The sequence below is a fragment of the Limulus polyphemus genome, unplaced genomic scaffold (genome assembly GCF_000517525.1).
Source record: "Limulus polyphemus unplaced genomic scaffold, Limulus_polyphemus-2.1.2 Scaffold385, whole genome shotgun sequence".
Classification (NCBI taxonomy): domain Eukaryota; kingdom Metazoa; phylum Arthropoda; class Merostomata; order Xiphosura; family Limulidae; genus Limulus; species Limulus polyphemus.
This window is the reverse complement of record NW_013665995.1, coordinates 156554-172117: the sequence shown is the minus strand read 5'-3', so window position 1 is coordinate 172117 and position 15564 is coordinate 156554. Positions and strand designations below refer to the sequence as shown.

General features: G+C 33.1%; 1 protein-coding gene across 8 annotated transcripts in view; it reads right to left on the bottom strand.

Moving 5' to 3' along the window:
- The window catches only part of LOC106457879, a 209608-nt gene that overhangs the window by 53674 nt on the left and 140370 nt on the right, over positions 1-15564 (bottom strand). For all 8 annotated transcript variants that reach the window (XM_022383936.1, XM_022383937.1, XM_022383940.1 and 5 more), the window contains 2 exons: positions 13408-13527; positions 1351-1551 (listed from right to left, as the gene is read on the bottom strand). In XM_022383936.1, the coding sequence (XP_022239644.1) occupies positions 1351-1551; positions 13408-13527 (321 nt within the window). The remainder of the gene's footprint in view (positions 1-1350; positions 1552-13407; positions 13528-15564) is intronic.

The following is a 15564-nucleotide window of genomic DNA, read 5'->3' as shown; positions in this document are numbered from 1 at the left end:
CCAGATATGGCACCATCAGATTACCATCTTTTTTCGTCTGCTGCAACACCATCATAATGGGAAAATGTATGCAAATGTGGAAGGTGTTAAAGAGAACATTGTCAAGTTTTTGCTTCAAAACAAAGTGGTTTCTTTAATCAGGGCATTAACAACCTGATTGTAAGATGGAAAACATCATTGGTAAGAATGGAGACTATTTCATTTAATAAATGTTTTGTTTTGATATACAAGTTGGTCGAGTTTTTTCATCTAAAAAAAAGCAACATTAATTTCTTGACAACCTAAAAGTTTAATTACACATACACCTCTATAATGTATATATATATACTGGACACTTATTTTCTTTACACTTATGACTATTTTCAAACTTTATATCCACAACAATTTATTTTAACTTCAAATCTATATTTATAGAGTAATTACTCTGTAATGTGGCTGAAATTTAAATTATGCAAATACATATATCATTCATTAATTTTGTTATGAGATGTTATCACAAGTGAAAATTTCCAAAGCTTATAATACACCTTTTGTTAAACTAATTTTCTTTCAAAAAAAAAGGTTAAATGTGGTCAGAACTCCTATTCATGTACAAAAAACTTTGGCTTTTTTAACTTTAAATACATATTCAATACAGACATATACTTCATAAATGTATTACTAGTATCATTAAACAAAATTATATATAAATAAAAGACAGTGTGCAGTACGCACTAGCACAGTATTAATAATTCATTAAATAAAGAACAATTACATATATGAAATTCTTAAGTTAAGATAATAAAATACATTAGCAAACGTTAACTGAGCTGAACACGTTTCACAAGAAAAACATAGTGCATCTTTAAGAAGAGAAATGTGCATATAGTAAGAGGTAAAAGGACAAAAAAGCAGTAATGTCTCACACACTTGTCTTAATGTTTAATGACTGGCTCACTCTGAACTATTAGTAATATGTCATTCAGTTAAACTGTTATGTTACATTTATTTTCATTATTATAATAACTGTGAAAAATACTTGTCTCAAATTCTGTAACATGGTAGTACATTAATATCCAATGTGTAATTAATGTGTATACATAAATTATATGATACACATATATTTTGATTAAACAATAAAAACTTCATTTAAATACAGATGGTACTCACATACAAAGCTGTGCAATAGTCTTACATTATGTGGTAATCCCCTGTAAGTTCAACAATGCCCACTGGGTAACTGTACTTAATACACTTTTGAGTGACTATCCTAATATAGTGTTGTGTGTTGATACTAAATTATACAGTAAGTTAATCAGCGTTACCTAACAATACTTGTACCAATACCTCCAAGAGTTGTTTCTTACCTACCTCTTACTATGTGTTTCTCAACAGGATATGTTTTAGATGTGTCAGTACTGGAAATTGTGGTAACAACTGGCTGTGCTTCTCCATCTTTTTTTATTGTTGTAAGTGTCACCTGCCTTCCATCTTTATCTCCTAGAGGTCTTTCTTCAGCCTCAGCAAGTTCTGCAACTCTTTTACACAATTTTTCTGGTAACTCACTTAAATCTAGGAGATCCATAGAAAGGTTAACATTAATTTTCAGTGTTTCTCATGGCAAACTTAAGAAGACAAATTCTGACATATCATATATTTAATATTTAACCACTACACAAGCATAAGAATTGTAATCTGAAAATACAAAAAAAAGTTAAAACAGTTAAGTGGTCAACATTTTAGTCAAATGACCCTTGGCAAGACATTTTTCAATTTTATAATGCTAAAAGTGTGTGTGTGTGTGTGTGTGTGTGTTTGCTTACAAGCAATGCAATACCTGCTTTTCAAATGGTACATTCTATGCACACATAGTTAATATTATAGAGAAATAATAATAATAAATCATTCTTGGTTTTTATTTCTACTTCAATTTTGCACTGTCACATGATAAAAGTCCATTTTAATATCATTACTGCACAGATAGATATACTATGAATAATTGGGTACCAGATGAATTATTGAATTACTTTTGAACAGAAGCAAGCTAAACAGTGAATAGAAATTGAAATAGATTAACAATAAAATATAGTTAAATCTAATTTATTGGCAGTATTATATGCCAAGAGGTATAAAGTGGGTCTAAATTAATTACTTAGATTTAGCCAAAAATACTTTTTGCTAGATGAGATTAAGATGGTTCATAATGTAAACTAGTAAAGAGATATGACTTATAGTGAACAGATTGAGCTAATTAATTCATCAGAGAGATAGTAAAGTATAAAACATTTATATTTTCAGCAGGTACCCTTTCTCTGGTAAAAGGAAGGGCATTTCCCCAAAACATTGTATGTCAACCATATGAAAATATAAGTATTTTATACCTTTCTACCTCTTTGGTGAATGTTTCAACAAAGTTATTTTGTTTTATAATTAATTTCACTATGTATTTCACTTGTTATTTTTTTTTAAATTGTTAGTTAGGTAAGTTTGTTTTCAGCCACACTCTTAATTACATTAATACATAACCATCCACATCACAATAAAAACGTCCAGGACACTCTGGAACAGGTGGAAATTACATAGTTTAGAAATAGTTTTCTGTGTGGCATTCAGGCTCACTGATGTACAACAGGCAGATATCAAGATCCATAATACAAAGAAGATTCAAGAAATAGTTTGTAAGGAATAAATCAAGCATGGGCAGCAAAGGATAAGAATTGTGTAAAACAATGAACAGCAATAATCTTTATTGATGCACTGAAAACAATCTGCAAATATGGTTTTTTATGCTACTGGGAAGCTTTTTAGCTTATTTGTAAAATTTAGATGAAGCGCAGAGAGAGAGAGAGAGTGAAACACATCTTCACTCAGGGGTTATCATTTTCCTAAACTGAAAATGTATTTTTCGATCTTCATTATTGCCATCTAATGTTGTGTTCGCTTGCTCCAGTCTTTATATACCCCACTCGACTGCCCTCGGCAATATCTAATTTGCAAAACTTTACGCTGCCCCTCACACACCCTTTATGCAGGTATTGTATATAAGCACTGTATGCAGACAATAAAATCACTTTTTCAAGACTTACTACATTCTGGTCACTAACACCGGCTCTTAGTGGGGAGGAAGGGGGGGGGAGGAGTGTCAGCAGAGGTAAGTATGTTTGGAAATACGTTTTCAGTTTAGGAAAATGGTAACTTCCAAAACATACATACCTCTGCTGACACTAATAGCTAGAATCCCAGATTGAGGAAGTGGTAGGCCGGTGAGGACAGAGATCATACAGAAAGCGTCTACATAGAAAGAAGTGGTATAAAAATGAGGAACACTACACTACATCCAGAACAGGTATGCTCTTCACCCAGAACCACAGAAAATTGAAAATGGTGGAATATAATACAAGTATGGTGGTCCAGCCCCGACCAACCAGCCGAGGTTCCACAACTCTGGTTGGATTTAAGGTGTCATGGTACCTATATCCCACGTTGGTGCCCGGGGCAGTTGGACTGCAGGTATATATATATATTTGTGATAGGCTCACTACCAGTAATCACAGGATGATGCATTTCGAACCACTGGATTTATGAAAGAAAGAAAGCAACACCAAAGTGGAAAATCCTTCTGATCAACCTGAAGTCCAAAAGACAACATCCCTGGTCTGGATTGATAGGATCATATGCCATACTCCACCAGAGTCCAGAACTCATCCAGAGTCTGGATTTACAAACAATTGTCTTTACTCCCCTACTAGGTGGGCAAGGAGAATTCTGCTTACTTATGCAATTAAGGAGAGGATGTGGAACCCTGTCCCACTAAGGACCAAAGATCGGGACTGCATAACATTTGGACCCAAGTAGGAGTGTTCCCAACTTCGCCCTCTTCTCCAAGAGTGGAAAAAACTCAGGACTCCAAAAGTAAATCCTCTGTCCACCACCCCAGCGACTGGAAACTGGGTGTGGTAAGGACTCCTGAGCTCCACTAGTAGAAGTAAGGGGGAAACAGCATTAGGGAGCCCTGAGGAACAGGTCTCTGGAGGCAGTGCAACAGGTGAACCACATTCCCAAATTTTTAAAAGCAAACTGATCTCAACTGATTCAGCTCTAAGATCAGTGGGGTCTGGCAAAATCCCCTTTAGCTTTACTCATGATAGCCCATGAGCAGCGGTCCATTAGAAATATTGTAATATAATATCACCATCCAGAATTGCGTCCAGATGGTCTTATGGAGCACCTCATCTCAACAGAGCCCATTGCAACCAGGAACCAATATAAAGGTTGCTAGTGCAGAATTTAAATACAAGCATACCCAACTGAGCAACACTTGCCACTGAGTGGGATAAAAAAAAAATCAATAGGGACCTTAGAAGAGAAAGGAACAATAACTGTAAGTCAGACAACATGTTACTCATCATCCTGTTAAAATCTAGTAGAGGTAATCAACACAGCCACAGGGTGAAGACAAAGTCCCTTCAAAGAGGAAACTGCCAGATCATGAAGGTAATGAGATATGGACATATCAGGAGAAGTCCACATACCAGCCTGCAAAATATCTCTCTCGAGAAGGACGGAAACAATTAAAAGAACCAATGGAACAAGGAGTGGAAGGAGGGGGCCTTGAGACATGAAGGAATGAACCTGCAGAAGTACAAGTGGAAGTAGAATAGGGTTGAGCAGCCAAAGACGATAAAGAAGACTGCAAATGTGCTGTATCAACTCTGGCTTCTAAAGATTTTGGAATTCCAGCGAAAAAAATAAGGCCGACGGAAAGGTGCTTCCCATAAATCTCAAAGGGCAGAAGATGGTAAGTGAATACCCTCCAAAAATGCATCATGACTCAACAAGTCACAGCAACAGACCAACTATGAAACAAAGGCAAGTCCTGAGGAGGACAAACATATCATAGTATTGACCAGTTAATAGTCCAGTTCATTGTCAAATTGTTGAGGCGATCGAGGATATACTTCAGACAAAAGTTGAAGGGAAGAGAAGTATCTTAAAACAGTAGTAAGAGTCAAATGAATCTGCAAAAATTGTGACTTGTTAAGAAAGATAACAGGTTTGTACTTGACACCCCATAGATCCAACAATGGATCCAACCTTTGAGTGTCCAAATATATATCATACAGACAATGATACACCAGGGCATGTTGTTCAGATAAACAATGGGGGAGGCATAGCGACACCCTCACGTAATTGTGTTGCAAGCCTCCCTGCATGCAAAGCAATATCAGGAGGAGGAGGAAAAACTAAGTAATCTTCTTGAGAACAATCAGCCAACAAAGCAGGGGGAGACTCAAAAGCAACTGGTTGCATCTCCAAAACTTCACAAACACGTGTAACTAACTGCAGAAAAATGGGCAGAAGGTGGCTGATCAGATGAGTCCTCAGGAGAGGAAGCTATAGTGAAAGAAGGAGCAGGAAACAGGGAGGCTAAATTCTCCCCAGAATATCCCGTTTCAAAATGAAAATTCAAATTGGCACCTCCCAGAGAGATACCACTGGGCCGCATGAAGGACTCAATCTCACTCCGATTCAGGTCACGGACAGCTTCCACGGCTGCTGACCACCACTATATAACAAAGGAGGAATAGACGAAGGCTGTGTAGCCTCCATGCATGCAACCATTACACAGGAATTCATATCCAATATTTTTTCTTTGTAATATATTTGTAGGAAAAAACAAAAAATAAATTCAACAAAAGATATCTCTGGATAACTAATTAAAGAATTCCCAATTATTAAAAAATGGAAACTAAGAAAATGTAAATCACAAAACATTAGTCTGAATGCTCGCACTTTGTCGAGAAAAAATGATTTTATTGTCTGCATACAGAAGCTGCATAGAGGGCGTGTGAGGGCTGGTATTAAAATTTGCAAATTAAATATTGCCGAGGGCAGTCAAGTGGGGTATATAAAGACTGGAGCAAGTGAACACAATGTTAGATGGCAATGATGAAGATTGAGAAATAGCTTTTAGTGTCAGCAGAGGTATGTATGTTTTGGAATTGTGTATTTATACTATATAGTTAAGTCAAATAGAAGTCTTTGCACAGTATCTTACAATCCTAGATTAACTATTTCAATAAAAGATTAATTAATATACCTCTGCACTACCCCTTTACTTAGGTATAGTCCACATCTGAGGCAGAATAGTGACATAGAAGCATAGCCAAGCAAGTATAAGCTCTATGAAATGGTTAGTGTGGTATGTAACCCTAGCCCAAGCTAGGATTAATGCAAATTTACAACTATTCATATCCTGTATCTAAAGAGGTCAGTTAAATGTAGAACAACTGCATGAAAAGTTGGAAAATTTTACTCAAATATATTTGAATTGTGAAATAGTAAAATTTAGCAGTTTTTCAACTACTACATTTAAATGAAATGTTGAAAAGCAGATAAGGAAAAAAAAAACATTTTCAACTATCCCTAATTAATTTCAATGTGAGCTTCAGCAAAAGAACTATCAAATCCTTTGAACCTGTACACTACCAATGTGTTGAATAGCACATTATAATGCAGATATTTAATATTTAGGCTTAATCAAGTTAATAAAAAGAGTTACTTGTATATGCACTATGTAATGTGATTATAAACAATAAAAACTCATTACAAAATTATAGGGAAACCCTTTTCTGTTTATATAAGGTGACCACATTTTGTAAACCAAAACTGGAGGCACTTTTATAAGTGTTTGAATCAGCACTAACCATAATATCAGATGTAGGCAGCACTAGAAAAGCTTGCTGTGTTAGTGAAAGCTGTATTTCTCTGATGATTGTATTTGTTTTAGGACATTTTTCTCCTGAGGACAACATTCATAATCCTAGGACTCTCCTAAGAAATCAGGGATGTCTGATCAGCCTATGTTAACAGCCAGGCACAATGATTTAATTGTAAGAGACTCCTTACCACATAGATTTTGCTCAAAGAAAGGTACAAATATAATGTGAAAATGTTCTCCTTTAATTGGAAAATCACATTTACTTTGTGAGTGTGTAAACTTGTGAGTTTTTATAAGATGAAGATGATACATGATCAAGAATTCTCTATCAGGTGGTGGAGCCAATGTAGCCTTTAGAACACACTGAACAAGCATTTTTATAAATGCAGTGATTTCAGCAGTTTAGGAAAAATTTATCTTTGTGTGTGTGGGGGGGGGGGACAAAAGATTGTGAAGTGTGAATTAGCTTTTAAAAACAGATCCAAAAGTAATCCATGGACAAATTTTACTCAGAAGTTGAACAAGTTCGTTTTTTTAAAACAATTGAGTAACCACCGATGTACAAAACCACCAAAAAAGCTACACTATGTTTTTCACTGTGAGAACAGAGTGATAGAATCTTCTTTTTTTTAATCTTTCAAGTGTTCCTTTGAAAATTACAGTTTATAAATGGTAGAGGATGGTAATTTTTTTATCTGATATTGGAAAGATTTTGTTTAAAAAAGGGGAGGAGATGAATTGCTGACACAGAGAAACATTCTGGAAATTAACATTTGAATTACATTATACTTGAAGAATATGATCTCCAAAATTTGAACAGAATCCAGTGTAGTTCTGTAAACCTTGGATGAGTATGGTTAGATGGACAATTAGTTAATTACTGTTTACCATGGAAGCAAAAGGATAAATCAGCCAGACTAGGAACCATACCAGATCCGCAGCAACACCATTAATGACTAATATATTTAATTCATTACTAACGATAAATTTACCATCTTTATGGACACATTAATTCAATGCAATCATACTTTTGTGTGTTTATATAAGATCTATACTGGATTATGCATTAATTTTGGATTTTTTTTTATCAGTATTTGCTTAAAGTACTTTTTGTAATGCTTCTAACATTATTATTATTATTTGGATAAACCAGATTAGTAGCCAGGTGAATAGTTTCAGTAAGAGAAATGCTGGTAAAACTGACCACAAAACAAGTTTAAGAAAATTTAAATCATTGGAACAGTTAGAAAATGTAATGCTACTACAAACAGTGAGATCAAAATAGTGTTTTAAAAAGATATTCAGAAACGTGTTGAATTTGTAAATAAATGTTTCTAGATTAGAAATACTAGACTAATAAGGGTATTTTCCATTTGTTTTGGCTATTATGCGATGTGAAATGCCAGGAAGAGAACCAACAGGTTTAATATTAATGTATACTGTTTCAGAAATAATGTTTACTTTAAAAGAGGAATTTTTTTTAATTTTAGCTCTCTAGTAGATGTTGGATCTTGTGTGAATTTTTTAAATTTGATTTGATCATTAAGAATGTGATGACTTTTAAGAAAATAGTAGTTTTTGTTGAAAAGAACATTATCAATTCCTTTATCACGTTTGGTGGCATAATATTATTATATTTTTGCAACTTTTCAGTGAGGCCCATTTAGCTAAGGAGAGGGTAACAGGTTTCCTATTATGGTTTGTACCATGAAGAAAACCAAAAGTAAATCAAGCAATGTGCTTCCTATCACTTTGTCCCTGAAAACGTACTTTTAAAGTTATTGAAGAAGTGATTCAAAAGGTGCCAAAAATTAACTAAACGGAATTTCATTGAAAAAACAATAAAGGATAGACCTCTAACTAAAACTTTCTTTGCTATCTAAGTTTTAATTTGATAAGTTAGTTTCAATGCTGTCAGGAGTATGTAGAAAATTACATTATCAGACTTGCTTAACAGATGTAATTATTAAGCTGTTTAACATTGATGGTTGTTAAAACTATCATTTTATAGTTCAAATGTATTTTTAATGAGTGCAACACCAAACTAGTAAAACAACTGTTTAAATTCATTACATTGATGTGGTAAGTCATTAAAAAGGTTTTCTTCATCTTAAACTTATTCATTTCTTCAGTGTACAGCAAAAATTACTGAGCTGTTTGAAATACCTTTGTTTCTATAAAATGTAAACATTATGAAAAAAAGTATGTGTATTTTAGTTAGTATAAAATGAAAATATTATGGAACTAGTTTGTGTATTTTCTCTAGTATAAAATATAAATATTATAGAACAAGTTTTTATATTTTTGCTAACATAAAATGTAAATATTATGCAGGACTGCAGGGATGATATACAATTGCCAATGAAGATTAAGAGGCTTTTGTATAAAACTCTGCTATCTGGCAAAGAGACTTGGATAGTAAGGGAATTTCATCAGAAAATATTGGAAGTGGTAAAAATGAGGTACTTGAGATGCATTAAAAGTGTGACTTTGAGAGATCACAAGTCAAGCACAAAAACTAGACAGGAGGTGAAAGTTTGTAATATCAGAGAGAATGTGCAGGAATTAGATTGAAACAGTATAGGCATTTTAAAAAAATGGGTGAGGAAAGTTTGGTGAATGGGCAACAGAGGAAAGTGAAAGGCAAGCAGCAGAGAGGGAGACCAAAGAAGAGATGGAAGGTTTGTAATAAAGATGGCAGTAAACAAGTAGACCCTCAGTGAGTTGTATTAAAGGGGACCATAATCAAGTAGACCACAGTGTGGTGAACAATACATTTAAACAGAGAAGGATCAATAGATGCCCCAACCCCATATGAAGTGAGAAGAAGATGTGAATACTAAGGAACAAATTTGTGTATTTTGCATTAGATAAGAAACCTGAAGTTTAAAATGCACTTATTAAAACACAGTCTTTTCAAATTTTATGGTTATAGCATTTCTAAATCAAATAAAATTGAAACATTCTTAGAAAAACTTTAGTTAAGAAACCAAAAATAAATAAAACACAAGTCAGATTATAAAGTCTTAAAAAAAATTTATTTAAAGCAGATTTACATGCATAGTAAACAGAACTTTGTTCCCCACACACACACACAAAAATAAAAATGTGTAAAGTTACAAATAAATAACTGTCCACATATTTACTATAGACAAAATTAAATAAACACAAAGCAAGTGCAAGAAAAAAATGAGAATTACATTCACATAGCTTTGAATAAAACAACAGTTTGGTTAGATATATTATGGCTACTTTGTTTTATCACAGGGTTTGCATAAGTGCCCAAAGGAAAGAATAAGTCAACCAGTTCTTAGGATAAAGTACCAGTACAAGTACAAACTATAAACAACAAAACAAGGAATGATTATGTATAAATTAGGTTAAATTCTTGTTAGGCCTATTTATGTCATCTTTACAAAATGCATTATGTTATTGTAGCAACTTCAAACACAAGTCTTTAGAAGATTTTATGGACATTAACTCATTTCAAAAAATGCAGTTAACATTTTCTTTACCAGAAAATGTATCGCAGTTTGATACTCACCTCTCTATAAAACAAATAACTAATACTTTGTACTACTGCTAAAACGTTTTTGTGTATGTGCCGAGCCTTTATATGAAAATCCAACTCCTACACTTAACAGTTGTAAACACAATCAGAAATAGCATTTCTTTAGCTTAGGTTTCTAAGAAATCTCTGAGTTTCCCTTCAAGTTGTAAAGTATGGGTTATGGTTCTTTGTTTATAAGTATGAACTTATTGCAATCATTAAGAATGTCAAGCATTTTCTTAATATAGTCAGCTCTGTTGAGGATAACTATTCAGTTTCCTTTGTCTGGTCGCGTGATGATGATACTCTCCTGAAACAAAAATATCATCACCCAACTGGACAAAGGAGTTGTTATCCCCAACAAAGCTGACTAAAGAAAATGCTTGACATTTTTAATGACCGCAATAAGTTCAAACTTATAAATAAAGAATCATTAACCCATATTTTAGAACTTGAAGGGAAAACTCTGAGATTTCTTAGAAACCTACACTTAATAGTATTTACTGTTCCAATATATGATGCAATCAGCTTTAAACTATAGCTCTCCACCAATATTAGAGCAATACATCCATGCACAGTATTGCACTTTAACACTTTGTTTGTACCAAAAGCTCATTCTTGATGAGGCAAAAGAGGCATACCAGAAGTAGGGAAGAAAGGTGGGTGGTTCTGTGGAGAGATGAGTATCTACCTAAAATAAAATTTCAAGTAAGAAAAATGGTAAATTCAGGAATGCTACTCACCTTTCCACAGAAAAGATAACTAGAATCGCACATTGAGAATAAAAAACTGGTGTACGGAAAGAAATTAAAAAGACGAGCTCCTTTCTGAGCATAAGGTGATAGAGAGAGAAAATTCATGTAGTGTGTCATGTCACTACGTGGAGACAGGAAAAGCATTACTCAGTGTAATGAATAGAAGTGTATGCAAGAAGCTTGCCTGGGAATCAACAAAAACAACTGGAGTAAAAGAATAAATAGCATGTACCGGAATTATTACAGCAACAAAGAGAAAGGTGGATGTTAACTGATCCTTGTCAGGAATAGAAGAACCAGAAGTAAAGGTAGGTTTGGGGAAGAGTTGGTTAGATTTGTCCAAAGGAAAGGCAGGCTCAGCAGAAGTTACAGAAACAGTAGGCCATGAAACCTGGGTCTGAGATGAAGAAAGTATGATAGAACTAGTCATGTGATGTACAATGGTGGAAACATTAATCACTGATAGAATAACCCCAGTTACCATTGAAGAAAAAAACTCCTACAGATGAGAGTCAGAACCTTAGGAGGTTTAAATAATATGGACATGAGACGATTGATTCAATGTGCTCCATGAAATTAAATTCATGAAAAATATTAATATTCTTATCATTTTTGCATTGTTTTTTTTTTATCAGAGGTCTGGTATGTCCATAGTATTTATGATTTGGTCATTTTGGTATTGACGAAATTGAAATTAATTATTGGCTTCAAAATCCAAAGAATGGTTTAGTTATGATAGGGAATATTCCTGTAAAAAAAAAGTATCACAAACTCTAGAACACATGTTCTAAAATCATGTATATGATTAAGAGAAATCAAAGAAATATAAAAAGAGATAATAATGCATATCAGAAGCTCCAACTGAAATTAACTAATAAATATGCATCTTTCTCTCTCAAAACTGAGAAAGTGAAGATAAGAAAGATAATGCTTCAAATGTTAATAAAAAGCTGAAAATGATATATTCCATAATTGTTAATAAAAACAACACAACTGAACACTGCAGTACCGAGGAAAAGAATAAGCCTTTGGTATACACAAAGTGCTTATGGAAAGTACTGTACATGGAGGATGTATCACACTCCTCTTGGTACGGGACCACAGTCTAATGCTTCTGCAACATAGACTGATGCAGAGCACATTATTACACATATGGGTGGTATTTTTGTTCAAATTCTTGGCACGTGCTCAAAAAATATTTGGCAGTTCTATGAAGAGGTGAGTAGTATTTCTAAAAAAAAGTTATCAGAAATCTCATTTGCTAATCAAGTTTTAATTTTGACAAAAGGTTTGTTTGTAATTAAGCACAAAGCTACACAATGGGCTATCTGTGCTCTGCCCACCACGGGTATCGAAACCCGGATTCTAGCGTTGTAAGTCCGCAGACATACCGCTGTGCCACTGGGGGGCTTGACAAAAGGAGAACCAAATACTGTTTATTAGAAAAGCATGTGATTCTGGAAAAATAAAGTGAAGTTATAATTTATCATAACAATAATAATTGTAAATGCAATTTAAAGGAAGAATATGTTTGAGGACAAGTGAAATAATACTATCATATTAAAAATGAGCATTTGAAAATGAAGCCAATCATATTTTCAGTGATCAAATACAAATTATATTTGATAGAACACAAGCTAATTGAGCTATGAAAAAAGAAAAGAAAAAACCATTATTAGACCAGAATGACACTTATTTGATCCCAGTCAAGTTCACCCTTCGGATATTTAACCATAATCACTTCTATGCATATTTTTACCTTACTTTATCACACAAGAGTGTGCTGAAGAGTAATAGAAATAAAACAGTTATTGACAATGCAATATGAAACATATTCACAGTAGGTAACAAATCCTATACTAATGACCAGATAAGAACTATTGTTCCAAGCTATATCTCCTATACCACCTCTCGTTAGTCCAGCTAAGTTGAGGATAGAAAATGTATATATATATATATTTAAGTGTGAGAGACAATTTTGTGTAAATTTTCCTTACACACACACACACACAACTTTCTACTCTTTCATGGCAAATGAGTGTTCAAGGCTGTCCAGTTTCCATCTACATCCAGCAATCAGTTGTTTTGTTTATCTGCAATGGTATAAGCTATCATATGAAACATACTTTCTGACCTTGGATAATGAGTGTGTAAAATAAAATCATCCCAAAATTAAGAATACATATATTCAATCTCATTTCCAGAACAAAATCTCAACATTTTACTGAAATAAATTAAATAGCATTCACATATTACAAATAGTTTCATTTGGGAAAAATAACTGTAAGGTACTAACATAAAATTCTTTCCTTTGGCTCTTAATGTTTTTAATGATAATTAAACCATTGCCTTCATAACATCAAAATAAAAGGCACTGCTCATAAAACATAATCACTTCTCACCATGGACCACAGTTTCCTTAGTAACAGTTGTGATACTGTGTTTAACTGTTCCATCATCCAAAACTTGACTTTTCTCTGTTGTATAGATTTTTCTGTCAGTGTCTGGTAACTGTTGTTGACCTATAAATAGCAGGATTTTCTGACTAACTTCACCATTTGTATTAAACAAAACATATACATTATGTATAATACAACTAATTCTCAGCATAGTTTAAAGTATTCAAAATAATTATCAGATGGTTAAAATGTTGCATGGCACACTGCACATGAAAGTCTAACATCTGAAATAAATTGACTTTCTTTGTTAATTCATTTTTTGCATACGTAATGCAAACTAAATTGTTGTCACTGTATTTGGCAGAAATGCTTTTATCTTTTCAAAAAGCATGCTGTATAGTTTAATACTATTACCTAACAGAGTCAAGAAAATGTAAAACTGTGACAAAGACTTGAAAATAAGCCAAAAGTATTTAGTTTAAAGATAGTTTTATAGGATATTATATGCATACTTTTACTTGCAAAGATATATTTAAGTACATTTTACAATACTGAACATTTAATTCCATGCTTCATAATTACACACAAGGGTAATTTTAAGAGAACTAGCATGATGACACATACATGAAGAAATTATAATCATTTTCAGCCTTATGTTGACTTAACACATACATATGTATCACCATAAGGCAGATCTTGCTTTTAATACCAATTGTAGCATTACATACCACAAGTCTTTATCAGCCAAGCCATTCAACCAACAATTTAGCATCAATGGTTGAAATATAAGCAACAACATAAATTAAAAGCATTAACAGTTAAGTTTAATAATAAAATTCCAGGGTTTAGTGTAAGTTAAATTATATATATGTTACTGTTTTTCCTGTCAAAGATTTTTTTTTTCAGTGTAAAAATGTTTAATTGCAAAACTAACAAAGCTGCTCAAACAAGTAAACACAGAAACATAAAAGCTCATGGGCATGTAGGTCAGCCAACTTAAAAGCTAAACTGCTGCTTTAGCTACTAAATGATGATTTTCATAAGAACTAAGCAACCTACAAATAAATACATATGACAAAAGTTTATGTAACACTTGGTGTGTAAAGATAAATTCTGTTTCTTTCCATTGCCTATGTATATATATATATATATATATATATATATATATACTAGATCAGTCATGATACTTAAACACAAAATTGATAAGTTTATTTGACTAACTATAGACAAGTATAAAAATTGCCATTAATACCAAAAATAATGTGGTAGATTTTACTGTATACAGAGTAGGATAAAAAATTTATAACAGTCAATGGAAAGGCCAATGTAGAAATTCATCTGCTAGCAACCTAATTTCAATATGTTGGGTGTTCCTGAAGTCTGGAACCATACGGAATATAGACATTATACTCTTAAAGTTAAACAAACGCATTTCTAATGTTATTTGTACATATTTCAGGAAAGAAAATACCCTGATGGCACAGTATACCAGAATTGATATGTGTATGGCTGTTAATGGTATGCAATTTGAATAATAAATAAATTAAGAATAAATTGTATATTTTTCTCTATGGGACACTCTGTATATAGGAATTAAGTGATTCATAATTTGAGAATTATTGTTGGAGCATTGCAAAAGTAGGTGGAGGATGCTATACAAAAAAGGTGTCTATGACAGAGACACTGTGATGTTTGATTTGGTCACAACAAGGTTTCTCATATATAAAGAGACTCGATGCTTAAACCTGCTCAGTAATCACAGCAAAAGGTTGTGTGTTAAGAACGTTGGAGCACACTGAACTCATTTGATTCTAAAATAGATGTACATGTAACAATGTCACAACAGTTACTGCTTTTGCTAGTAAACTACCTAACAGAGACAAAATTCCAAGATAAATGGTAACCTGATAAGTGGAAAATTTCTTTAGACCAGAATCATAATAAGTGACATTACTGAAAAACCTTCTGGTGGCCAAATAGTGCATCACAGTGTCTCTGTGATAAACATTTTTCCTGTGCATATCATCCTCCACACACCCTCTATTTTTTTGATAACCAATGATGATGCACAAAGTATGAATAACCTTTTATATAAAACAATAAATACGTACATATATATATATATATATATATATATCACACATAGATACACATACACAC